The sequence below is a fragment of the Calypte anna genome, chromosome 1 (assembly GCF_003957555.1).
Source record: "Calypte anna isolate BGI_N300 chromosome 1, bCalAnn1_v1.p, whole genome shotgun sequence".
In the NCBI taxonomy this organism is placed as follows: Eukaryota; Metazoa; Chordata; class Aves; order Apodiformes; family Trochilidae; genus Calypte; species Calypte anna.
Window position 1 is genome coordinate 135749938 of NC_044244.1, and position 27104 is coordinate 135777041.

Sequence of the window (27104 nt, forward strand, 5' to 3'; positions counted from 1 at the left end):
GTTCAGGTTTCTCCCCTTTTAGAGTACCCTTACACAGCTCTGTCCAGTTAGTATTTTGGAGGTTATAAACACATATCCTGTAACACTGAAAAATAACATTTAAGATAAGCCAAATGACATTCTGTTAAACAGCACATCAGAATGAATTCAATTTTATCTGTTAAAAGTTTCTGGTTTGGGTTTTTTTTTTTTTTGCATGGATATCATGAAGAATTTTATAGCAATGATTTTGTTTACGTTGTGGCTATTTACATCTTTGGATTTCACTGAATAATATTTCTTGAACTTTGGGCCAAGGCATTGTAAGGGCACCTGTACAACAGCAAAATGGATGGGAACTCTGTCCTTCTGATTGGGATTCAATTCCTGATTAAGGCTTTTGTGTTCAGAGAGCCCTGTGTGAAAAAGGGAGCTGTGCTGCCATTAGAGTCTGGAGGGGTCTGTTTGAAACAGGAGTCCCTCCAGAATGACCTTACAGGTAATGAAGACTCATTCCAGCCATTTAAAAAGAGGTATCTAGCATCACTTTTAGGTGGACTGCACCTGGCCTGTAGTTGCCAATCAAGAAAGATGTGGATCTCCTCTAAGTCCCTTGTCATATCTGCCTGCTAAATGTAGATGCTTTGGACATCTTGGAGCATCCAATGGTGGGAGAGGACAGCAAGGCAACTGAATCCTTCTCTCCAGGCTTGATTCAATGACTATAAAGTCAGATCCTACTGACATTTGGGGTAGTAAAGTGTACCTAGTACCCCTGCATGGGGCTTACAGGTATGGTTAAATCTGGAAGAGAAGTGTGCCCTTCTGGAATGGCAAATAAAAGCCAGCAGGATACCCTGGGAACTAGCAGGAGGGAGGTGTCTGCCTGAGCTACTGAACTGAGTCTAACCTAGAGGCCTTGATTATAATGGAAAACATCTAGCTCATGTAAAATTGTCTGAATTTGGGCATGTTAGTCCTGAACTGAAACCTACTTTTTTTTTTCTTTTTTTAAAATTTATTGCTTCTTTTTTTTTGTTGCTGTTATGGACACATGAACAGAACAGAACAAAGCAGAATAGAATAGAATAGAATAGAACAGAAAAAGAAAGAATTTAATTGACAGGGACCTACAACAATCATCTAATCAAACTGCCTGACCACCAGGGCTGCCCAAAAGTTAAAGCATTCTTCTAACCTGCAAGTAATGCTTTTCCAAAATATGCCCTATTTTCTTGTATAGCACATTCTATGTGTTCTTACTCCTGAAGATTTTGATTTCTTAAATAAAGAACAATCAGAGATCACTTTCCAAAGGGAAATTTCCAAACATCACTTTCTGCTATAGCAAAGTTAACTGCCTCAGTGGTTTTTAGGGAAAGAGGATATGGCAAAAAGAACCTGTTTGACTGAAAATTCATTTACTGCTTTATGTACATTGAAAATGTGCAGTGCAAAAAGGCCACAGAATATCACATGTGCTTGTATATGAAGTTTGTATGCTATCAGGTTTGAATAAAATATAAGGTGTAACAAATTGGAATACGGTGTTAGGCAGTTTTATAAAAACACTCAGGACACATCTCTGATTCATATGTCTGGAAATGAGGAGAGGTGGTAAAGTCTTTTCCTTTCTTCCTTGTGTGCACTTCTCAACTGCCCAAATGGACACTGGGATGTTGGGAGTAGGAGTTTATCTGGAGACCTCAGTCTGTTGCAATAAAATGTTATGAGTAATGTTTTCTAATCCCAGCACTTCCCAGCATGGGAAGTCAGTGAAATGTTTTCTGCTCTGGTGCTAGATGATACCAGTGGAAACTTATTGGGTAAGGATGGCAGGATCTGGTGCATAATGAACTCAAAACATCTCTACAGGAGTATGGTCTGTAATCCACTAGAGATGTGGAAATACTGCTTGGGCTGAGAAGTTGTTGGAAAAGCTTTTTTCTCGTGCAGTGATTCCTTGGAATTTACGTGTATTACCTCATCCCCTTCCGAAATGTACAGATGTGGGAAAGTGTCTTCTTTTTAAAAAAGATTTAAATTTCTTTATCACATAATGAGAGGAATTTTTAATTGCCTGCATTTGCGATATATGTGAATAAGATGCATCTGAATAAATAAAGCAGTTAAATGCTTAGTTTAGTGCCACTGAAGCTATTACTTTAAGGACAAGATGTAGATTTTTAAAGCTAACTGGATTTGTAATAAAAGTTAGGAGTTTCCAACGCCATCTCTGCGATTTATCTTCCCTGTTTCCAAAGCTCCATTAAAAACCTCAGCCTTCCTTCACTAACACGACTTAGAGCCACTTCCAAAGTGTTGTCTGTGTTTCCCTCTCTGCTAGCAGCCAAGGAAACATCCCCCCCCCCAAGCCTGAACTTTGGAAGTCCTTGCTGCTCCTCTGTGCCCTACAGCGCAGTTCACGTGGACGGACGCAGCCGCCACATCTCCGTCGTCATCTCCACCCATGCTGATGCACCAGCTGCAATAATATTTCAAGTCAATCCCTGATTAGTTAGGGGAAGGTCAACTATTTCTGACTGGCCTTGCCCAGACGGAGAAATAGAATGAAGTTCTGCCATCAGTCTCCTAAAATAGAAGGCCCTTTTCATCTTTCAGGCTTGAGTCAGCCACATGGAACACAAATTAGGAGGCACAAACCATCTCACAGGGCATTGGGAAACACAGGCAGAAAGTCAAGTGAAGAGAAACTTCTTCAGATATGAGCTGTATTCAGAAAATTGCTTTTTAGTCACTTTCCTAAAATTTTATTTATTTTACTGCTTTGTCTTAAGTAATTAGAAAAAAAGTAGTGTTGTGGGGTTTTTTTTATTTTATTTTTCTTTAAAATAACTGACAATGAAACTGAGCGTGGGGATCTTTTTTGGAGGCTTCTTTGCAGCTCTGGGGGTTTTGCTTTTTCTGGTGGCATTTGGAACTGATTATTGGCTTCTTGCTACAGAAATAGGAAGCTGTTCAAATGCACCTGAAGATTCTGGGGTTAGTATGGACCTTTTTATTTATCATGATAATTGTATCTGTAGGTTTCTTGAATGTGTTTTGTAAGAATTTACTTATGTATGAAATGATGAATATACTAATTTTTACCTGGTGGCTTTACAAGTCTGCTTCAAAACCTCTTGTAACCAGTTTTAATTAAGTCTAAAATGAATCTGTTTTTTGTGATACAACTTTTGCAATATGGCATTCTTTAAAGGAAGTATATCTGTTTAGATATGCTATATCTGATCTATATTGAGACAGGCTGAGTTTCATTATGATGGCTGTGTTTGTTACCTCAACACCTTATTTCAGTTTGAGTCTTTCAGCTATTTGAAAATTGCATAATAATGGATTATTTTTTTTTTTTTTTTTTTTTTTAACCCAAAGGGAGAGAAGGCCACTTTCCATCATGAAGGTTTCTTCTGGAGGTGCTGGTTTAGTGGAAATGTAGGAGAGAATAATGCCAGCATGTGGAATTTCTGGTATAGTAAGTAACCTTTTCATTTTACATTACCTGCAGTAGTTTGGTCTTAAAATTATCACGTTTGGTTTTTTTCCCATCTTTGAAATAACTGATTTTCATATGGCTTCTTTGGTGAGCAGATAAGAACCTTATAAGAAAGTCTTGACAAATTTTTGTAACCTGTTCTAAAGGAATCCCAGGGACAATATTGTGCGTGTTTAACTATCAGTTTACAGTGTGAGTGCAATGGCTCTCCTGTTAATCTGAGTCCATTCTTATCAGGACAGCCCCTTGCTTCTTACTATTAGGCAGACTGTTTATTTCTGTAACATAGGGAAGTAACATAGCTTAGTGGTTAATAAGATCCATGAGTTTATGCTTGGAGAATTTCTCCAGCTAGTTCTTTGAGTGGCTTAAAGAAGAGCATGCACAACTCCACCGTGGAAGTGGTGTGGGACACATCATCTCCAGAAGAATCTCTCTAATGAATTTACAGATGATCCTTTTCTTTCTTTCACTACACACCAGGATTCTGGAAGATCAGGTAGTGTTTAACAACCAAAAGTACCCATGAAGAGGTCAAACATAGCTTCTTCTCCTGTCTTTGACCTTACCTCTGAGGTACAGATGTCCCTTTCCTTATTGGATGATTTCCACAATCCTTGTGAAAAGCAGCTGCCATTGTACACATTTGACTTCAATAACCCATAATATGTTGCTTGGTCTTAGGTGGCAAATATAATATTCACTGTAATTTCCCCTTGTTATTTATCTGCAGAATTCTGCAGCCAGGAATCTGAAATTTAAATGCAGTTTAAGCTATAGTCAGCCTTTATCTATCACAAGGACGAAGATGATATTTTTATAAGCATTTAATTTAAAGAGTGAAATAGTCTTTCTCTGGGGATATTGATTCCATAGACTAAACTCATATTTGTTGAGACAGTCAGCTTTCTAAAGATTCTTCATATATTTTTCATTGTTCTTTCACCAGAGAAAAAGTAATTTCCTGTTATCTTTTTTTTTGGGGGGGCGGGGGGAGGTGAGGAGTGGAGGGTGGGACATGCAGTAATGAGACAGACATAATTAAAGTCTCACAAGAGAAATGTTCATATGCACATTAAAGCATATGTATGCATTGCATATAAATTAAAGTGTGCCTGATCCTTGCCTTCAGCAAGGTTCTTTACTGTTCCCATAATACAAATCTGTGTTGCCCTTTAAGGAATACCCTTGGCAGGATAGCAAGGCTGGTATCTCCTACCAAAGCAAAATCCCCTTTAAAGATATGGCTGGGAAAGGATCAGGAATATTGACCTTTGAAACTCAATTTACCCATTTGGAGAGCAGACTTAAAATATTTTATTATTAAGGCAGTAAAATAATAATTTTTATCTTTCTCTCACTTTTAGCTAACCAGTCACCTTCTAAGAATTGTACACACGCTTACTTGTCTCCATTTCCTCTTATCCGAGATGAACACAATTCAACCTCCTATGACTCTGCAATCAGTAAGTAAATTTTTGGCTGTAAATAGGTACAATGCCTGCAGTTTCAAGCAAACAATTTGGATGCTTCAGTATGAAAAAAACTTATCACTCCACACAGTTTAATTAATAGAATTTTTGTGTTTCATACTTCTCGTCAATTTACAACATGCCTATTTAAACTACTCTTTAGCAAAGCATTTGAATGCTTAGCTTTAAGCATGATGGCAGAATGGAAGTAATTTCTAAAAATAAATTATATTTTCTTTTTTTAGTATTTTTTATCCACCATAAAAAAGTATCTTCCTTGGGCTAAATGCATTTAACGAGTACTTCTTCTCATATATTCCAATATAAAGGTTTGCTTTGATTTGTTCTTTTTAAATACAAAATAATGTGTGGAAATATTTATGCATTTTTCCATTATGAGGAAGGAGGAGAGGGGCCTTGATATTGTCAAAAGTTTATTCAGCTTACTCAGATTTACTGCACAAACCACTGGGTGTGCCTACTTCTCTCCACTGATTCTACAGGAAGCTGTGGCACCAGAATTATCCTGAAGTGTGTGTCACCCTTGAATAATGTAGCCTAAGGTTGCAGCAATGAGCAATTTTGGGTTTTGAACTAATCTCTTTTTAAATATATATATATTCTATATATTAGTTGGAAATACTGTGTTAAACTAAGATATTAACTGCAAGAACCTCTAATCCAGTACCAGATATAGCTAGCTAGCTAGCTGTAGAAAACATAAAGTAAATGAGAAGCTTAGGTTTGTGTAATACCTGGAAAGCTGTTTTTGCAACCCCAATTAAAAATATTGGTCATGTTTCATCTGATCAAGGGCTTTATGCAAATTTATTTGAAATAGATAGCTTCTGGTACCTGTTTCATATAACTTTTTAAATAACCCATTAAGTGGAGATGCCACATGTCTCTGAGCTCTCTAACTCAGTGACTTAAGTGATCCTCTCCTCTTCTGAAGCTTAGGTATCGCTTAGGTAACTTTGAGCTGTCTTCAGAATCCAATTTTTATGCTCCAAACATGGGGGAAAACCAAACCAAACCAAACCAAAACCAGGAAAGTTGGACTGATAATGGTTCTGTTAATGTTTAAAAATTATAAACTGTTTGACAAGGCAGAGTTCAGACCTCACTGTCCGGAGATCTAATCTGTAACTTCACAGCACATCTAGAACAATTGTCTCTACATTTGAAAGTGACAGAGTCATCAGCTTTTAATAATCTAGACAGAGTTTGTATTTCACTATTCATTCATACATTCACGAAGGGTCCTCAAATTATATTGCATGATTACACAGAAGTGGACAAACAAAGAATAAGGAAAGGCAAAGGAATATCATCAAAAGTTTAATTAATTTTAGTTAATGTTTGCCAAAAGAACCACTGCTCAAATATAATTTTCCTATCTATATTTCATATTAGGAGATTAAAAAAAGACAGAAGTGTACTATGGATGCTGTCCCAGGTAGAGTGTATTCAGAGCCGTTCCTGCTATATAAATAGATAAAGTTGGATTGCTTTCTAGCTCATTAAAATTAAAAGAGGTGGGTTCTTTTTCAGCATCAAGGCTGAGTTATTTCCTATTCGGGTATGCTTGTTCAAGAATTTTTCATGACTTTTTATGAAGAAGTTTATTTCATCATCTCTTCTGTTAGTTCAAAACTTGGTTCACCTTTAGTCTAATTATAACAGTCCTGCCTATGATATTTGGCAAGCAAGTTTTGAAAAACTCTCTGGAATACTAGAATACTTAAGGAATACTAGAGGGTTATACTCATCTTCTTGATTCACAGTGGAGGAAATGGTTCTGTGTAAAAGCAAGTGATGAAAACCCTCAGATTGAATTAATGAAGATTTCATCAACTGCTTGTACATACGGTTATCTGCATGTACTACCTTACATTGACTAAACAAAAGATTGAGGTATTGTCCCTTTTTTTGGTTCTGCTAATGTTTCTTGATACATTATTACCATTTTCATGACTCCTAGCTTTTTCAGTGTATTCACTTTTGGGCAGAAAAAAGAGAATTCTCCCACAGAGATTTATGACTATGTTTTTAGTGACTCGTTCAAGTCTTATTTTAATCCAAAGTGGATAAAATAAAGTATTCTATCATCTGAAAAATGCCTAGTTTTCTGTGTCATAGAAAAGTAAACAGCTGAATAAAAAGCTTGAAACTTCATTAGAAAAGTCAGACAAGTATGCACAACACATTTTTCTAAAACCTGAAAGTAGCTTCTAACAGAACTATTTGCTTCTAAGCAAGCAAAGGCAACCTCTTTCACAAGCTGTTTGGCTCAAGAAGCTTTGGGACCTTATCAGAAGACTTTAGGTTCAATCACAGCCCCCAGTGGAAACTCAAGTGTGGTTTGTTGATGGAACATCATGCTACCTTTCAGTTATAAGGGCTCTTGCAAACCTAAGTTTCCTGAGGAGCACAAAATCTCTGATGATTTTTGATTGCAGTGAGCAGACCAAGTTCTCTATTGATGCAACTCCTTTTGTTTCAGTGTTAGTAAGAATTTGGCTTTTCAGAGCTTTTCTGGGCCACAGTTCCAAAGAGGCTCTATATACTTTTTCTGGGTTTTATTTTATTTTTCTTAAACGGTGTTTGTGTGATAGTTCTCAAAAGACTCAACTACAGAAGACCTTCAAGTTTAGACTTTCAGTGCACTTTTCCAAACCTTTTTCCAAAGGCTTAGTTCATTCTGCTTTCCAAACCTAGGCTATGAGCTCTTGGTGTTAAGAATCATATTCTTAGATGGAAATGTGAAGACAGAAGCACCCATTGTGAGGCTTCGTTTAGGGATGTGAATGCATGTTTTAATGTCTCAGGTTTCTTTTCATTATTACTGTCAGATCTGTGGTCAGCTTTGAAGGGTAAGATAGCACTGCTTTGAAATTGCTGTGGATCTTTCTGTACCTTTTAATCACAGTTATAATTTTTAAAATATCTCGGTGGAGAGGGGAGGTCCTGAACTACCTCCACTGTGAGGTGCAGACCACAGTTGTGCTAACTATGTTTTATGATTAATGCACTTACAGAATTTTGCAGGCCATGCCATTTATTTTAACCTGAAATAATCAGCTGAATGAACTCAGGGGAGCCTGGCTCTAGAGACTTTCTGTGATGGTACAGTGTTTTATAGTGACAGCTATTGCAGCATGCAGCTATTAAGTAGACTTAAGTAGCACCTCATTGTGTTGCCAGAACATTTATTTGTATCATGATTCACAAACATAAGCACAACAAAGTGCAAACCAGGAATAAGATAGTAAAAAAAAAAATTAAATTAAATTAGCCCATAAAATGAAGGTGTCAGACATGCTAAACCTCGACATTCTAAAATAAAAATACATTTGTGTAATCAGAATCAGACTGGTTATCCCACCAAGCAATTTGAAAACATGATAATATAGTACCTAAATAATAATTCCTTGCTACCAGATTAATGCATAGTATCCTGTCATTAGATTACTTAACAATGGCATTCAAAGACTCACATTTGTATGAAACGCTCTTTTAGTACAGGACAATAGTATGCCTGTTTTTGAAGAACGTAAAAAGTCCTTACTCATACAAACAGTCCCATTTGCTATTGTGAATTTATTCCTAAGAAAAGAAGTGCAAGATCTCGCACTTAGTCAAGTAATTAATTTTATTTTTCATGTGTTTTTTTATTGTATTTTATTTGGAAATAAACAATAGTTCCTTAACAGTTGTAAATTGCTTCAGCACCTTCTAAAGCTAAATTGGAAGCCATTTAATGGGGCTGCACTGACACATTAGTTTAATACTCTGATTTGTAGCCGCTGGTGCTTTTTTCCCCCTGATCATTAGTATCTTATATTGTCCAACACTAGGCACATTGCCAGCATTAGAAGTAGTGCCTAATATAATGTAGAATATAGAGTGTTTATGGGACAGAAGCAGAATTTTCATTCAGCAACTATTCTGTGTAAAAGGGTGTGATCGAATTTATTGGCAGGCTTGTTAATGGGTTGAAATTAGCCTAAACTAATCTAGAAAATATCAGCAATGAAATCTGAAAGTAAAAATTGTATAGTGAAGTGTTATCGGTAGCCTGTTTCTAGGGAAAAAAAAAATGCTGTCATGTAATGCAGTCACATAATTGCCCATGAGAGACTGTAATTTAGTAGACTGACTCAGGGAGAACTCCCAAGCCACCAAGCAGTGATAAAGCAAGAAGTATTTAAAAAAGCAATGTGTTCATACTGTGAATATTGTATTTGGTTTACTGTTAAAGTTATAAAAAAAAAAAAAAAAAAAGATTATTACTACTTAGGGATAGTAAAAGGTACTGAGTGCAAGTGAGAAAAGTTTTGCAAGGTTTGTTGTGTTGTCAGATGTGTCTACTGGGCTGCTGCTGATCTTGTTTACAGCTGACTATCTGCAGAGAGGTTACTCCTGGTTTAAGGTAGCTTGTATTTTATATCGTGGATGGCATTTTGACACCTCTTGTCAAAGGCATTTTGCTCTCTCTTCCATTAAACAGAGAGGTAAAAAAGAAATGCTCTTAAGCACAGTCCACAGTCAACTCACTTTAGTATGTGAGCTTGTGGGTGAAAATTCAAGGCAACTTTTCGAAGTAATTTTTCCTATCTTTAGTAATGTTAATACGGCATTGTAGTCACATATGTCTCACAATTTCTTCAGCTTTGCAGCACTTAATAATTCATGTTTGATATTGAATTCAATATTAAGAGGCTGGGTTGTGTTTTTTTAATAGGCCGTAGAAAATTATGGATTGGTGGCTGAGATTTTAGAATGCTTGGAAGTCAGCAAGGGTAATAAAATAGTGGTGCAGTTCCATGAGATTGGTGGTAACATCTCCGCTTGTAGGTGGGTGTTGCACTGTGTCATTAACTAAGCTGTTCCTGAAAAACCCATTTATGGAGCTTCTGAGGTGTGCATGGATTCCACAAAACAGCAAGCATGCCTTGCATGTGCCACAGCTTTGTAACTGTGTAGATTATATTATTGCTTCTCTTCCCTATCATGCACCAGTAGCATCTTAAAACATGAATCTGTGGCTTCATTTTGTAATCAATGCTGGGATGTACCATGCTAGGAAAGGCAGGGTTTGACAAGTTTCAGCCACTTCTCCAAAATTTGGTCCTTTACTCAAAACCAGATCCTTCTAGTTCTCAAATTATGCACAAGTCTCCAGAGGAAACTAAATGAGGATCTTTAGGAAGAAAAGTAGCAAGGGAAAATTACAGGTCACACAATGCTGGAGAAATATACTGTAGCTATAATGTTCCCATAGTGTACAGGCCAAATGGTGCAGACCTCAAAGACAAGCATACTGTGTGTACTCCTGTTTTCCTTGAAGTACTATTTTATTTTTAGGCCTGCCTGTCACTGCCAAGGCAAATGTTGTACCCGGCAAAGGGGCAGCTTACCAAGGCAAGTTACAGAACCTTCTGTTTAGCACTCTTGCAACACAGAGTAATGGTATCTAAGATTAACACTGCAGATCTGTTTACATTGGACCCTGTGGTAGTGCTTGTACTTTGCTTCTTCTGCTGTCAGAATAGTGAATTTATTTGAGGTAGCTAAGGCAAATATCTGTGGAGTACCTCAAGGAAGGGTACTTCTTGTCATGTGAAACAGAATATGGACTCACAACAACCCCAGGCAACGTTACAGTCTTGGGGAACAGTAGCTGGAAAGCTGCCTGGTGGAAAAGGACCTCAGGGTTCTTGTCACCACCTGGCTGAATATGAGCCGGCAGTGTGTCCAAAGAAGGCCAACAGCATCCTGGCTTGTATCAGGAACAGTGTGGCCAGCAGGACTAGAGAAGTGATCGTGCCCCTGTACTCAGCATTGGTGAGGCCACACCTCAAGTGCTATGTTCATTTCTGGGCCCCTCACTACAAGAAAGACTTTGAGGCACATGAGTGAGTTCAGAGAAGGGCAACCAAGCTGGTGAAGGGTCTGGAGAACAAGTCCTGTGAAGTATTTAAAAACTGTGTAGATGAGGCACTTCAGGACATGCTCTAGTGGGATGGTGATTTTTTTTTGGGGGGGGGGAGGTGTTGATGATTGGACGCAGTGATCTTGGAGGTCTTTTCCAACCATGAGAATTCTGTGATTCTGTGGCTATCTTATGAACTGACTCAGTGAGACTGTAAAATGGGGTAAACATCTCTTACCACCTTGGTACACAGAACATTTATTTCTTGAAACAAGTTGCTTGGATCAGAGCGTCACCCTTTTTTATGAGATCCAAAGAAGCATAATGTGAATCATCATCTGTTTCTTTTTATCTGTCATGGTTGACCTCAAGCTCAGAGCAGCAAAGTCTTTGACTTGAAGAGTAAGATCATTTTGTGGTTTTTTTAATTTCAGTCAGCTCTTTGGGTTCACCTATAGATGTTAAGGTAAATGGGAGCAGTGGGGTTGCACAGTAATTTTGAATGATTACCCCTGCAGGAATTGATCTTGCCTATCTAGGCAGAGAAGATGGGAAATATGATCTGAGCAAAAATGATCTACAAAGAAAATAAGTGAAGACTGCTTTGCATAAAATTGCTTTCTTTTTAACTCCCTTACTAAAGAAGTCTAAGATCTCTTAGGATGTTTCTTCAGACCTACAAATGCCACAAATGATCCTAATGATTTACTGTCTCGCAGATTAGAGGGAGTAAGTTTTTGTTTTGAAAAGTCACAGACTTGGGAACATTGCAGACTTTTTAACTGTCAACTCTATTTTCAAATCGATGCTTAATAACAGAGTTAGCTGGCTAAACAAGGATTAGGATCATAAGAATTATCTGTTCTTCTCTAGAGTAAATAACTACTTCCAGAGAAATAGAATGTAAGGTTATTTCAGGTGACAGCTAGGTCAAATCAGTATTTCACATATAATGCATAAAACAGTTATGCTGTCAGAGGAGAGTTTTCCTCTTGTATAGTTACAAAGAGGTTTAAGAAATTTTTCATCAGTTACATTTGTACTCCTTTTGTGTTCAGTTTCCAGGGATATTTGAACAAATCAAGCTTTTCTGGTAAAATTGCACTATAAGCAGATTTCGAAGTTTTCTGCATGAAGAACAGATAATGAAACTGTACACTGCTTTTGTAGCCCTGGAGAAGCTTGTCCTCATCCATTCAGCAAACAGAACCCCTGCTGTATGGCTTAGGTGACTGACCATAATGACATAGAAGGAAGCTTTTTCAAGGTCCATTTTGGCCAATGTGTCCTCTTATGTAGCATGACTTTGAAGTACCTTGGGCTATTCATGTAAAAGAGTGGGGTGGTTATAGACTGATTTAGCAGTATTAGGTTTTAAATGAGGAAGTAATGTCCCATGGACTTGGGGACTGTGATGAAGCTTAGCAAATTAGCCACAGGAGTAAAATAATATGAAATTGCTTCATAGATGCAGGACTGAAGGACCTGAGAGATTTACTTTTCTAAGCCTCCATTCACTGTCCATCTGCATTAAGTGAATAATTTAACTATGTGTTTAACTTTAAACAAGTGCCTATATCCTGTTAAGAGGCAGAGTACTTAAAGCAAAACACATACTTAACCGCTTTCCTGAGCCACAGCCATATTTCTTGCCTATTATTTCCATATTTGTTTGTTTATGTGGAAAGAAGACTTGTATTGGATATGAACCAAAATACAGGTTTAACCCTTCTACCAGCTGCTTTCAGGCTCGGCCATCGTTCCCATGCCAAATCTGCTAATTGGTGCTGTGGAAAATTGCCTCTAAATGTTTTCCTTGGTTTAAAAGGATGTTATTTTAAAAGTGTGGCTAATGTGATGTGGTGAACATGATCTAGGTAATACATTTACAAGGCTCATGTAGGTGAGACAGTCCTCTAAGTTAAGCTGGTCCAGTTAAAAACTATAGATTTTTCGAGCACTTTAGTGGGAAGCACAAGCTGATAACTGGTGCACCTTCAGATTTCAGATGAGAGCAAACTCAGATTATTCCAAAGTAGGTGGCATTACCAAGCTGTAAGGATTTGAAAGTTTCAGGATATGAACTGTTGTAATAGTTGCTTAGTTGTGTTTTGCAATAACAATAAGTAGGTGCTGTCAAATGATAAGTGGCAGTTTCTTTTGTGACTCACTTCTGACTTGCCAGCTGGCTTACATGCTTTCCCTCAGTTGGGTGGAAATGTTTTTCTCTGACTGAATTGTCAGTGCTTCAAGATTTTCAGCTCTGATGATGGAGATCTTGCAACTCATAATTTTACTGATGGGTTGTGTTAATGTACTAAGTTTTAAATCCAGGGGAGAAACTTATGTCACTCTTGCAGCATTTGTAAAAGGATGACTTTGTTAAATGAATGTGCAATTAAGCAGCTAAAAAAATAATTGTTTGAAAGACTCTTCTGGCCAGAGTATGTCACAAAACTCTTGGCTTATTTATCACCATCTGCGTCCATTAATTCTGCACTGGTTGGCAATGTCTAACAAGGGCTTCTGAGATGTTGCATTCTAAATTTAATAAAATACAAAGATCTTTAGAGCAGGAATAGGCTGGTTTAAAGTCCCTGGTGGTTTTTTTTTTCAGAAATTTTGTTCACACTCTTTTGAATTTCTTTGTCTTCTGTCCCACTTTAAATTTCCTTCTATTGAATATGATTATATGTAAATAAAATTACCCAGTTGTAACTTGCAGAGAACTTACACACTGCTGTTGGTGATATGGTCTGAGCACCAACAGTGTCAAGAAGTTACGCTCTCTGCTTCTCTCAGACAACTTTGGTAAAACAATTGTATCCTGTCAGCCCAATCATTTCTCCCAAAGCTACAGCTTTGGTGTACTATTTTCTGAAAATCATGAATTTCATCAAGTTGCTATCTTGCAAGTTACTGCTAAATATTAAGCAGATGGATATAATTAATAGCAACTTGCAACCTATTCTTCATGAGCATCAGGTAAGGACTGACATTCAAGCTTGATTAGTTCCACATGATATATAAGGTTTATGCACAATAAAATGAATGTTTGATTTGTTAAGAAAGAAACTTATGAGGAGGGGAAAAGAAAAATCTTTGATAGACATGCCACTTTTTCAAGTTCTAAAAAGTGTTGTATTCTTTTTTTTCCATCTTCCCTTTCTCCAGTTTATCGTGGTTTCTGGACAGTTCTTATGCTCCTGGGTGTGCTTACTATTGTGATGGCCAGTTTCCTCATCATCTGTGCAGCTCCATTTGCCAGCCACATTCTCTACAAAGCAGGAGGAGGCTTTTACATCATTGCTGGTTGGTATACTGTTTGCTCAGTTAAAGAATAGAAAGGATGAGGGACTCCTTCTGTTTTCCATGACCAAAATTGACATTAATCATAGCTAAAATAAAGAAAAAGCATAGCATGCTTCTGTCCTTTGGCTCATGGAGGGCTTGCCTGAGACACAGCTTTTTCCACAGCCATGCAGCTATTCTAGAATCTACTTTTGGATTAAGATACAAAAAATCATGGAATTGCACTGCAATTTCAATCTGTTTGTTTGGGGTTTGGGGTTTTTGTTTGGTTTTTTGTTTTTAATCAGGAAATAGGATGTGTATTTAGGGATGCTGCCTTTTGGGATTCTCAAGGGCTTTAGCTAATGAGGCATTTGATTTTATTCATCAGTGACATAAAGGGTGAATACAGTATTCACCAAAGAAATTGGAAGAAAGAGCACATTCACGTGACCAATATAGTGTAACTGTTTTGGATGTGGTTGAGCACACAAAATAGTTCTCATGTGTGAGTAAGTGGGAGTTGTAAACCTCTGAATGAAAGATAGCAAAGAACTGAATACCCTCCCTGCTCCTAATCCATGCATACTCTGAGTATGCATACACCCTAGGATTCAGCTGACATTGGCAGGTCTCTGGGATGCTGTTCTGTTAACCTTGAGAAGTCTGGGAAGATATCACACTGATGTGTTTTGTACGATGTAAATGACAGTATGTGATCAGTCACTGTTCTTTTTTGTACAAAGCTGGGTGAGAGGCAACACTGTGCAAGAATTGTTGTGTTATAGGGTAGAACCACTCATATCACAACCAAAAGGCCTGAGTGCTCTTTCTGCTCCTGTAACTAACCTGCTGACCTTGCTTACCCACTTTACCACCAGCACTTCATATGCAGCAAGTGATAATTATCCCCTTTTAAAGAACACTCAGCGAAATACACAAAGTATTTTCTAATTTTTTTTGCTGAAAAATCTCCTGCACACTTGCATTTGATCCCTGAGGAATTAGTCCTTCACACTTTTTAAAGTATATAAAAAACCTATTTATAGTCTGATGGAAATCCTAAGGTATTTCAGTGCTTTTTGTCACTGTTTCACAGGGTAAGAGCTCATGTAGGTCCTGCTCTTTTTCTGCATTTGTAATCTGTAAAAAACTTCATCTGTCACCAGAAAGAAGCAGAGGCTGTTAGAGAGGAAAAGCCACTTGAAAGACACCAGAAACCAGCAGGCAGAGGTGCAAAGCGAAGTGTGTGTGTTCCACCCTGGGTCGGTCTATCTGCCCTCTTTGAGGCAGGAGAAAGTTAGATCTTTTGGGCCTTTCTGCCTTGCTCACCCTTTGTCCCTGGAGAGCAGATTTTCTTCAAGGGAAATCCTGACTTTTTTAGTGTCTCTGTATATACAGTCTTTCAACTTCAGCACTGGTCTCAGTCAGGGTGTCAGAAAAGAGATATGTTATTTTTATTATTAATATTCTTTTTGCTGGAAAGTGAAGATATTCAGCAAAATTCTGCTATTATTGCCCCAACTAAAGTAGTGGCAGCAGAGTATAAGACTCAGTTTGGACAAGGCATGTTGGCTTGGGTAAGGGGATCTGGTTCTTCACCAAGCTCTTCTGCATCTACTCCCAGTCACATTAGTAGGGCAGGGCTGCCTGGGGAAGGCACTAACTGTGAATACCATTATCCTAGCCATCATTTCAGATCACCCACAAGACCATTGAAAAAAAGTTGGTTTCTCTCAGCTTTTCTCACAAGTCAGTATACTTACAAAGTGGAGGTCTGGGTTTAATTGTATCATGAATTAAAATCATACTGGAGAGAGCATAAAGACATAAAAAGAGCTTATAAATGCTTTGCATTGTCAGTAGCCATGTCCTGTGGGATGCCTTGGGCAGCAATTCAGTTTCCTGTCTTACCACAGTGTTCAAGTAGCTGTTGTACTTGGCAGAACAGGAGGCTTCTGAGAAAGAAGTTTGACACCACGGTAGTTCTGTAGAAGTTTGGAAGAAGAGAGGAAGGTCTGTCATTTTCCTACTTACATAAATCTTCAAAGAAAAGCACTAGATGAAGTAATTTTAATACTTGCTATTGGACTGAAGTATTTGAATCCTTTTGCAACCTTAACTGACAGATTACATAACAGATAAATGTTCTGCCTCATCTGAAGAAAACAGCTTGTAGAGTGGTCTGCTGTGCCATTTTGGGGTTCAGAAAGCAGCTGAAGAAATTGTTGGGAATGGGATTCATGCCAACTATTTAGCCATTCGAAAGTTAAGTAGTTTGGATGAAATAGCTGCTTAAACTTTCAGTGTCAATGGTAAGAAACACACTCTCAGTGGGACAATTCACCTTATCTGTGCTAAGGCAGATAGACTTGCTTTCTGGAGGGACCTATGGAAGGAGCCTAAACAGAGATCCTGCGTGACATAGAATAAATTCAGGTTGGAAAAAGCCTCTTGTAGCAATCAATTCTGACCTCCCTTTCAAAACAGTGTTGGCTTCAAAGTTAGATTGGGCAGTTCAGAGCCTTATCTAGTCTATCCTTATCATCTCTGTAACTTCATTTAGAAAGATGAAGACTGCTTTCTTCTCCAGACTAAATATCCCCAGCTTGCTCAGCATCTCCTTGTGCTTCATCACCCTAACCATCACCTCAGTTTATTGGCATATCTCTTGCACTAGGGGATCTCAAATGGATATAGTATTCCAAATGTGATGCCACAGGTGCTGAGCAAAAGGAAATAATGTTATTTTCAAACCTGCTAACTGTGTTCTTAGTGATGCAGCTCTGTGTGAAGTTTACTCTCCTTTCTGCCAGACCTGATTGAATTCTTTCACACTGAGGGGGAACATTCCTGTGCATTAAAGAAGTTGCTTGTGAGGAGCAAACAGTTCTTTTGGGCTTCTTTGCCTTTCAAGACATCCCTTTTTTTCAGAGAAGCCTTTGTCTTTCAAGACAGCCTTCCTTGGGATACATCCTGAATAGGCTGAAATCTGTTCTCCTAGTGTTTTGGGTCTTTCATCTCCTACTCACCTTCCATATTCCTCCTAGGATACTAAACTTTGACATTTCATGGCCATTACAGCCACAGCTAACACCATCTATCGTATTCCTGACCAGTTTTCTCTTATTTGTGAGTACCAGGTCCAGAAAAAACTTTCCTTTGTTGGTCTGTTCCACACCTGTTTCAAAAATTTATCCTTGATGCTCAGTCCTGGCTTACTTGTGTACTGCAATCTTGCCCTTCTAGAATGTATTAGGGTAGCTGAGTCCCTCATGAGAGCCAGAAATCATCACTGTTTTCTCAGTCCACTTCTTGATTGAGTAGCCTGTAGCAGATGCTCACATTACCACACTCTTTCTGTCCACCTTAATGGCCTTAACTCATAAGCTCCTGTTGCTTAAATATCTGCCCATTCAAGATATTTGTGCAGACTGCAGCCATCCCATCCTGCCCTAGCTGCCCGTTCTTAGACTCTGCATCCATCCAGCAAACCACTCCAATCAAGCAAGTTATCTCATCATGTCTGCAGCTGCAATGGTAGCATCCATCATCCAGTGCCTGCATCAACTTGACTTTCTTCCTGTTACTCCAACACTGAATTAATTTGTATATAAGCATTTGAGGTGGCTTTTTAGTTGTGCTGGTTTCTTAGTGGATGTGTACAAGCATCCCTCGCTGCTCTGTCCCATGCATATGCCTTCTATTCCATTCCATAGAGGGCGTATGTCACAAAAGTTAAAGCCCTGCTTGAGACACTAGCTACAAAGCTAGGAGCTAATGTACACTGTAAGCCAACTTTTTGCCCAGTTTTTATCCTTTGAGTAGCAGGTTTGAGACCATCATCACCTGGGCTCCTTACCTCTCACCCAAATTCCCCACTTAAGGACTCAAACTTTCTCTGCAAGCATTGCAGATGGCCATGAGGATAAACTGCAAAGGTTTATACTCCAAGGGAGTCACAGAATTCTCTCCACAATGTCACCTCCCTGTGCCTCGAAAAAGCAGCAAGCAGGCACACAGAATAACTGTGATGTTTAGCCTGTGTCAGAATCACACACCTGTCTTCTGTTCATCCTCATCTTTAAGAAAGGCTGCCCACTTTTCTTATCCAGTAGTGCAGCTGAACTACCACAAATGGAGAGGCACACACAATTATTAATATTTGTGGCAGCTCACTGACAAGCAGTAATCCCTCTTAAGCTTTGTAACCACATTAACTGCCTGAGGCTGCAGGTGAAACTACAGATGATACAGCTGTGGGAAAACAGTCTGTATCAGTTCAATACCACAGTCCTGAGCACTGTCTATGCAGCCTCTCCTCCATGTCTGTCATGTAGAAGATAGACCAAGAGCAGATACAGTAGTGTAGATTGTAAAAAGCCCTATAGTTGCTTAAAAGGTCACAGAAAAAGAATGAAAAGGCGCCATAAATAAATCACTTAGAGAAGTCTTCAGTAACATCCATAATTACCTTGGGCCTGTTCCTGCTGGATTGGTGGTGAAAACTGTCCTCTTGTACTGATGTCAAACAAGCAAGCCCCCAGGATATACACACCCTTGTGAAGAAGCAAGATTAGAAGTAAAAGTATGATTTCTGTTTCTTACCAAAAGGGTGAAAAGAGCTGATATTTTAATCCTAGCTTCTAGATGAGGACAAAAATCTGTCTTCAGAGATATGTGCCAACTACCAAAAGTCTGAAATGAGATCCTCTGCATGTACTTCAGAGTGGAATGTCAACCATACTTTTTAAATAAAGTACACAGGAGGCCAAGGTAGGTGGTAGAATCTGTAATAAGGACAAGGACAAAAAATGCAATTGAAAAAAAGAATACACACACACACACACTTTTTCCTCAAGTGAGATAAAGAGTTCTAAACTTCTAGGCACAAGTAAAAAGCTCACATCATTCTTTCCTGCACCTGTTGTCTTCATGTCTGCATAGTAAAAGATTCATGCCATAAACAGCCATTCACCATTGACAAGTGAAAGGCATTTCTACGTGGGAAGAATAAGTGCTAAAGGCCAGCAAACTGTTTCTTGAATTCATAGACATTTCTAAAGGTTCTGTATTCTTTCTGCTCTGCAATATGCACAAGTATTTGTTTGAAAGGAATTCAAAAGAATAAATGCAAAAGACAGAAAAGAATGACCTCAGAGAAGTCCATGTCTTATCACACTGCACAGGGCTGTGTATCAAACGTGTGTTCTTAAAAAATGCAAAACAGAGAAAAAAGAAAGGAAAAGGAGGAGAAGGGAGGTATTTATTTGCGTAATCTCTCTCAGACATATTTCAAGTTCTAGGAATAATTTCTCCCATCATTCCTGATTCATGCAACTGCTGGCTGATTTTATACTCTCTACAAGACACGGGCAAATGGACACCCGGGCACCACGCAAAAGGTCTAAATGCTGAAAATGTAGAAATACATCATAGAACCTTTGTTCCTAAAAAGTATTTGCTTCAGGAAATTGTGGAGTTATTTTTCAAACTCAGTAATTTCTCCTTGGAGCTTGGCTATGAGGATTCATGAACGAATATACCACAATAAACATATATTAATTTTAGTTTTTTCTCCTCCTCAACACAAAGGCATTCCTATTAATCTTCTAATGGATGCTTTCACAGTGACTAATATTCTGAAGGAAGGAGACAAGGTAGTGAGGCAAACCTGTAGATACAGGTATAGGATAGAATAGCAGTAGTGTACTTAAATTCGTAGAGAGATTCTCCCCATTGTCTGCCACAAACAGCATAAAATTTATCTAAGAAAACATTCTCCAACAGTAAATAATCTAATTCTAACCTCTCCAGTTTTACATGGATTCTGCTGATGTTTCTGAGTTAGTAGTATTCTAGTGACTGCACCAAATTCTTCAAAATCAAGTTCAAATCTTATTATTAAAGGTGAAGTAAAGAAATAGCCTAATTTAAAATTTTTTGTAATATATGATTCTTCTTAAAAAATACGATAATCCTTACATATAAATTGAGACATTGAGATTTTGGAGTGATGGGATCTAATTTAAAGGACTTTTGCAGAGCAAGTTAGACAACTGCTTAGTAATATTTTGTATTGTCTTCATTCCAATGCCTTTCTTTTTGTTTGAATACACCTCAGTGGATGGTACCTCACCAAGTGGCAGAAATAGACAAAGCAGAATGCTGCAGAAATAAGATAGATGTGGGTACAAAGTAGAAAGATAGGCAGAAAATTTGTATTTATTAACAACTCTGCTATGGTATGTGTTAAGCAAATCTGCACCTTGGCTTGGAGGAACCAGAGTGAAGAACTGAGCATGGATACTTAAAAACTCTGTACATGATATTAGTTGTCTCTATGCCTCATTTTTCTTTCTACTAGACAGATATAAAGAAAGGTTTTGATCTATATGTTTGTAAACATCATATAAAATGCTGACTGCTATTTGACATGACTATCACAGTTCATAATGCAGAGACAAAATTGATATCTTATGGCCTGTAAAAAATACTTCACAAGTTATGTACATCTGAATTTTACATGCTACTCAGTCGGATGCACAAATGGTTCTTGTTGCTGCTTTTTTCCAAAACTTTCTTGAACTATTAGCATCCTTCTATTTCGTTAAAATAAGGCAATGCAAGCAGCCATGAAATCCTATAATCTGAAAAAAACATTATTTTGAAATCTAACAATCAAATACGTATTTAACCTCTGCTAACCATTCATTAAGCTTGTAACTTGCTTTTGAATCAGGTATTCTGATGCAATCAATGTGGATACCATCAGGAAAAACGCCATAATTCAAAGAAACTTGCACATGTGCTTAAATTTAAGCACAACCTGAAATGCATAATGGATAGGAAGGAACTACTGCCTCTGGTCCTTTTAAGCAGATGCACTAGTGATAACAGAAGTACAAGATCTGCTTCCCTGCCCTCACCATTGCTTCTGATCTTAGGAAACAAGACCAAAGACACAAAACAGAGTCTGCCTGTTAAAAAATGCTAATTTACCTTTTTCTCTACTACAATTTGTAATGTACAGAAGGCTCAGTAAACTCCTGTGAAAAGTTCTTCCATAAAATCATAACTCTGTGACAATTAGACAAAAGGAGCACTAATGAATTAAATGCTATTGAAGACAACAGGACATGGTTGGTTTTTACATATTCCAGTTCTACTGTTTAAGAACACACTAAGAAATCTACCTACTAATTAGCCTCCATTAGCAGATAGTGAGAACCCTTAAACACTCCTCTAGTGCCTTCATTAACTTGGAGGGTTTACATATTCTTCTTTTCTTTTTCTTTCTTTTAAAGATGGACATTTATCTCTGCTTGACACACATTTCTTTAGCAAATTTCCATACCCAACAATTTGCTACACACAGGTATTAGCAGCTTGCTGTGAAATCACCTGATCCATTTCAGTTTCCCTGAAGTTTTACCACTGGCAGCACTGTCTGCCTATTGTGCAGCCATATATATGGAGTTGGCTCTAGTTTAATCAGAATTACAGAATTCTTTCGGTTGGAAAAGGTCATGGAAAATCATATAGTTTCAATTCCCCTGCCATGGGCAGGAGCACCTTCCACTAGACCAGGCTGCTCAGAGCCCCATCCGACCTGGACAGGGTCACGTCCAAAGAAGGGGCAGCCACAAACTTCCTGGTCAACCTGTGCCAGTGCCTCACCACTCTCACAGGAAAGAATTTCTTCCTAATGTCTAATCTAAATCTCTCCTCTTTCAGTTTGAAACTGTTCCCCGTTGTCCTATCACTACATGCCTTTTAACAAAGTCCCTTCCCAGCTTTACTGCTGTTCCCTTCAGCTACTGGGAGGCTGCTATAAGGTCTCTCTGCAGCTTTTTCTTCTCCAGGCTGAACAAGCCCAACTCTCTCTCCATAATGGAGAGGTGCTCCAACCCTCTGGTCAGCTTTGTGTCCCTCCTCTGGACTCACTCCAACAACTCCATGTCCTTCTTGTCTTGGGGCTCCAGTACTGTACAGAGTGGGGTCTCACAAGAGTGGAATAGAGGGGAAGAACCACACACAAAAAGAGAATTGTCACAGTTGGAAAAGACCTCTAAGATCACTGCATCCAACTGTAAACTCAGAAAAGAAAAATACATAAGTAAATAAAAAATTACCTCCTTCACCCTGCTGGCCACACTTCTTTTGATGCTGCCCAGGACAGAGTTGGCATTCTAGACTGCAAACACACATTACCAGCTCACATTGAGCTTCTCATCCAACAATACTCCCAACTCCTTCTCTTTAGGACTTCCCTCATTCCATTCTCCACCTAGCCTGTATTTGTGCTTGGGATTGCCTTGACTTAGGTGCAGGACCCTACATTTGGCTTTGTTTAACTATTTAGAAGGTGTTGCTTCAGACTTCCAAAAGAGTTAGGGGTGCCCATTCTGAGACTGGAGCACCTCTGAGGGAATCTTTATTTAATGGCAGATGCTTCTGGCTAACAGGGTTATGCATCTTTGTGACTGCCCACAGTGCCAGAGGTGAAAAAGAAAGGCCTGCTTGCACTTTCTGTAATCTACTTTCTGTAGATTTCACTACTTTCTGTAATTTCTGTTTTGGACATAGTATACCCCAATGTAGAGAATAAATAGAAGGTTATAGACGTTTGAAAATGCGCAGACACAGCCATCTGAAGAGATACATTCCAATATTTGTATGGATTTTGCCGTATTATCTATGTATCTTTCCAAATCTTTGGGCAGTGTGTATATATATATATATATATAGTTAAATTTTGAAACGTTTAACAAGCTCCATGACTCTAATAACTCCTTTTATGGATTTTGTCCCAAATCTTTTTACTATTTATATCAGAACTTGCTAAACAGTTACTCTGCTTGGTTCTGATTTTCCTGTACTGCCAACATTATCTGTTATCATTAGATACTCTGTTACAGGAATCTTCTGCTCAATTTAACTTATATTTAGAGAGTCTTCAGTTTTATTTCTCATTCTTTATGTCTAGCCCTAAGGTGATCCTTCTTACTGCTTGTTTCATCACTTGTAAATTTAATGCAATCACATCTCTAAATTCCATCAAATTGGGTTTTAATTCAGTAAAGTACTTTCAAAATTGAATTTATGCCTTTTAGAGCTGAGTGCTGATTTTTTAAAAAACTTTGTTTTGAATTTGAGTGCTACCAAACATGTAATCCTGGAAGTATATTTCATACATGGGAAATGTGTCTGCATCCTTCTTTATTTAGTTTTTCTCCTTTCCTTTAGCTTCATAAGAATTGCAGCTCCTTTGAGATTTTCAGTCACATTTTGAATTGTGCCTCAGGTTAACTACTTCAGCTCATTTTTTGGTGGGCATCAAAAGGCACGGTTCCCAAACATTGAGTTGTGAACTCTCATCTGCCAGATGTTCAGGATGTCCAGAATGTAAAGCTATTACATTTTGACAATGAAGCACTAATAAGAATGTCACCAGATCACCAATTTAAGCTGCTGCAGCCAACCTTTCTCATTTTGCCTCAAGAAAATTAGGGAGTGATGACAAAAGTGGCTCCCTTGTAAGTGTGTAGGAAGGGCAGGGAGAGGAAGTGGTGAGGCGGCATCTTGGGTTGGGGAGGGGGAATGGTAACCATGAGAGGTGACCCATTCAGTTTGGTCTGGAAGTAAATTCCTGTCCATGGATGCTTAAAAAGTGCATTAATGGTCTTTGTTACAAATACTACATTTGTTCAAGGTTGCATTTCAAGTATTTATCAGAGTGGGGAGGAGACCACAAATAGCTTGGACTTATACTCTGCTGCCTTCTACTCTATATCTTTGACTTATACTCTACAGACTGTCAACTCAAATTTGGCAATGGGTTCCCAGGGGTATGCACTGGCTGATGGTTTTAATGAGGCACCTAAATGTACTGGGATAAAAATATGATGGGATGGTGTCCCCTAAATATTTTAATGCTGGGATAGTCCTGCTGCTGTAACTGTGCTGTGACAGCTGAAGCTACCAGCTCAGGGAGCAAGTGGGTACAGGCTGGAGTATGCAAAAAATTCAGACTTGTGCCCTCAGTTTTCTAGCAGATCTCCTATATCATTTGTGCTTCAGGCTTGCATTTCTCAAGTGTCCACATTCCTCTAAAGTGAAATGAAATATTAGGCATGCAACTGATACTTTGAGAAGTACTTTCTTATATCTCCTTCTGGTGTATAGCAGCAAGGAGATTAACAAAGTTTGTAGGGACATGTGCTCTTGTTACTACCATATGTAAACAATACAGAGGCCTTTCAGAGGAGTGGTTGGGAAAAGGCTGTGAATTATGTGGTGTATTAATTCCAGGAAACGGTTGTATCCAATCTGAGGTTAATACTAATAGCCTGCTTCATAGCTCTTATTTCACTATTGTTGGGTTTTGTGACTATATCAGGCATTCCTTTTCTGATGTGGATGATTTTGAATCAAATACATCTGAATTTATTTGCAAAATATTTTAGTAGAATACTCTGAAGGCAGTAGGTTCCAAACAAAGCCTTTTTCATAAGAAAAAAGAAGTAAATGTAGAAACGTGAAGATGGCTGATAGAAAGATTTCCCACCTCTTTCTTCTTTTCATCCAGAAGACAATGATAGAAACTATGACAGCATTTGGGAAGCAAAGGCAGGTATTTTTTTCCAGATTGCCTATCCCATTTTCTCTCCTTCCCCCTTGCTTGGTTCCTGAATTCAAAACAGTAAAGACCTGCTTGAATCTTGTCCCTAAACACTCGTGTGTTTCGGTCTGCTTACAAAATCCAGGTGTATCTTTTGTTGTGGGACTCTGTTCATGCAAATCAGAAGCAAGGTGGAGGTTGTCCTTCTCAGAGGCAGCCAAAGGTAAAATATATCCAGTGGGGGCTGATTGTGCCTTTCAGACAGGGCCTCAAACATTGCTCTAGGTTTCTAGGTATTACAGTAAATGCACCCACCATTTGCCTCACACTCTTTTGTTAAAACCTGGTATTTCTTTTCCAGGTGTCTTGTTTTCGATGGTAGTCGTGATGTACGTCATCTGGGTCCAGGCGATGGCTGATCTGGAAAACTACACAAACATGAAAAAAATGGATTGTGTGGACTTTGCTGTTTCTGTACGCTATGGCTGGTCTTTTATGCTGGCTCCTATAGGAGCATTTTTTGCTTTATTAGCAGGAATGCTGTTCTTGCTGGTGGGGCGTGCCATTTATTTACACTCAGACTAGTCATACACTGCTGAAGGGAATACTGGAGTCCTAGTGAAACTTCATGACAATTGTAAACTGGAACACAATTTTATACATTATTACCATTGTGGCAGTCCTGAGTGTGCAGGCAGACTTGTGGAATTTCTTCTGTTACTTGTTTAAGGGTAAAGGACACAAAACTCAACACTGTGGAAGAAACCACCTTTAGTCTCAACTAGTTGTTTTTGATTCTAAAGAACACCCATGGTCTTCATATTGTAATATTAGCATTTTTGCAGTCTTGCAAACAGAGGAAGGCAAAAATTTTCTGTAATCAAAAGCCCATCAGAAAGTGGGCCAAATCAACATTTTATACATGTCTTTTAAAATTTATCTTGTGCTTCTGCTTGTGGAGAATGGTACAAGGTAGAGGGGAAAGCAAACATTCAAACACAGTGATTCAGTCTACCTCCTCTCCTGTTTTCCACTTATTACCTTAGCTTTAATACAAGAAAACATATCTGCACTTTGTATAAATAGCATGCAGTTGCTCATGCAGCATTCATGGGAAGAAGACAAGAGCAAAGACAATTACCATGAACAGTGACCTGGTGCTAGTCTGTAAAAACTTAACTGTTTCCATTTCGCTTTTCTGTATGCATTGAAAACTGTATACTTCTGTACTCTGAAATCTGTGTTTGTTGCATGATTCTATAAGCCATTATGCCATAGTTATAATTGCTTGCACGAGTTATGCCAAAATTTTACTTTGAATGACAGCATTAATATTTTAATCAAGTTTTGACCCCTTGATTTTTGACTGAAATAATTGGCTCCTTCAGCAAACATTTTCCTGGGTGTTTAAAATGATTTTTTTTATTTAAAAATAATATTATAAAGTCAATATCTAGGACATGAAAATGTATGTTTTATATGGCCTTAATTTTCCTAAATATTAAAAATCTGTGTTATAGACAAAGTCCAACTTTCCTACTAGTCATCCTTGGGAAAATAATGTCCCAAAGACAGAAATGGAGATAGATTTGGTTCTTCATCGTAGGAGTGGCTCCTCTTCTGTGTGTGTGTGTTGTGTGTGTGCATATGTTTGGAAGATGGGTGAGAATGGGATGGTATGCATGGTATGGAAAAGATGGGGTGGAGTTTTAACAATGGAGAAACTTTGGCATTGCACCCAAACCGAAATTAAATCCATCTGAGAGTGTGTTGGTTTTCACTTTGTAACTCAATGCAGAAGAGCTGGGGACTGCTGGGGGAAAATAAAGATTGCATGTTGGTTTCTTCTTCATAATGCTTAGTTCCACAGCTGTTTTGAATACTGAAAGCATCACCAAAAGGCAGGAAAGGAGTGCCCATCTAGAAGATGTGGTGAGCCAGATTGGATGTTGCTTCCATTTCGGGAGCTTTTGTGACTGGAAGCTTTCCAGCCTACCCTGCTACTTATTTATTTTTCCATCATCAAGATTAGCTTTATGCATTATAGAACAGGGAGATAACAAGGGTGGGGGGTAGAGGAGCTGGGTCTATGAGGTCTGGAATAATTACCAAATCACAAAAATATTTTTATTGGCAGCTAACATGGTGTTTTTAATTACTGTGTCAGAGTATGATGGGGTGAATTTTAACCAAATATTCATAGGCATATATATATATATGAACTCCAAATAAATGATAGCCATGCGGAGAACATTCGGGTTACATTATAATGCCCTTGGTTAGTCA

General features: G+C 38.3%; 1 protein-coding gene across 1 annotated transcript; it reads left to right on the forward strand.

Annotated features, from left to right (window-relative positions):
• Positions 1-2532: 2532 nt before the first annotated feature.
• Positions 2533-26670, forward strand: TMEM182 (transmembrane protein 182). The gene is made up of 5 exons (XM_008498103.2): positions 2533-2982; positions 3373-3472; positions 4861-4959; positions 14078-14215; positions 25180-26670. The coding sequence occupies exons 1-5, from the start codon at positions 2842-2844 to the stop codon at positions 25401-25403; spliced, it is 702 nt and encodes a 233-aa protein (XP_008496325.2). The 5' UTR covers positions 2533-2841; the 3' UTR covers positions 25404-26670.
• Positions 26671-27104: the final 434 nt, after the last annotated feature.

Coding starts and splice junctions, on each gene's coding strand:
- TMEM182 (XM_008498103.2), top strand. CDS start 2,842: ATGAAACTGAGCGTGGGGATCTTTTTTGGAGGCTTCTTTGCAGCTCTG. Junction 2,983..3,372: donor ATGCACCTGAAGATTCTGGG/GTTAGTATGGAC, acceptor TTTAACCCAAAG/GGAGAGAAGGCCACTTTCCA. Junction 4,960..14,077: donor CTCCTATGACTCTGCAATCA/GTAAGTAAATTT, acceptor CCCTTTCTCCAG/TTTATCGTGGTTTCTGGACA.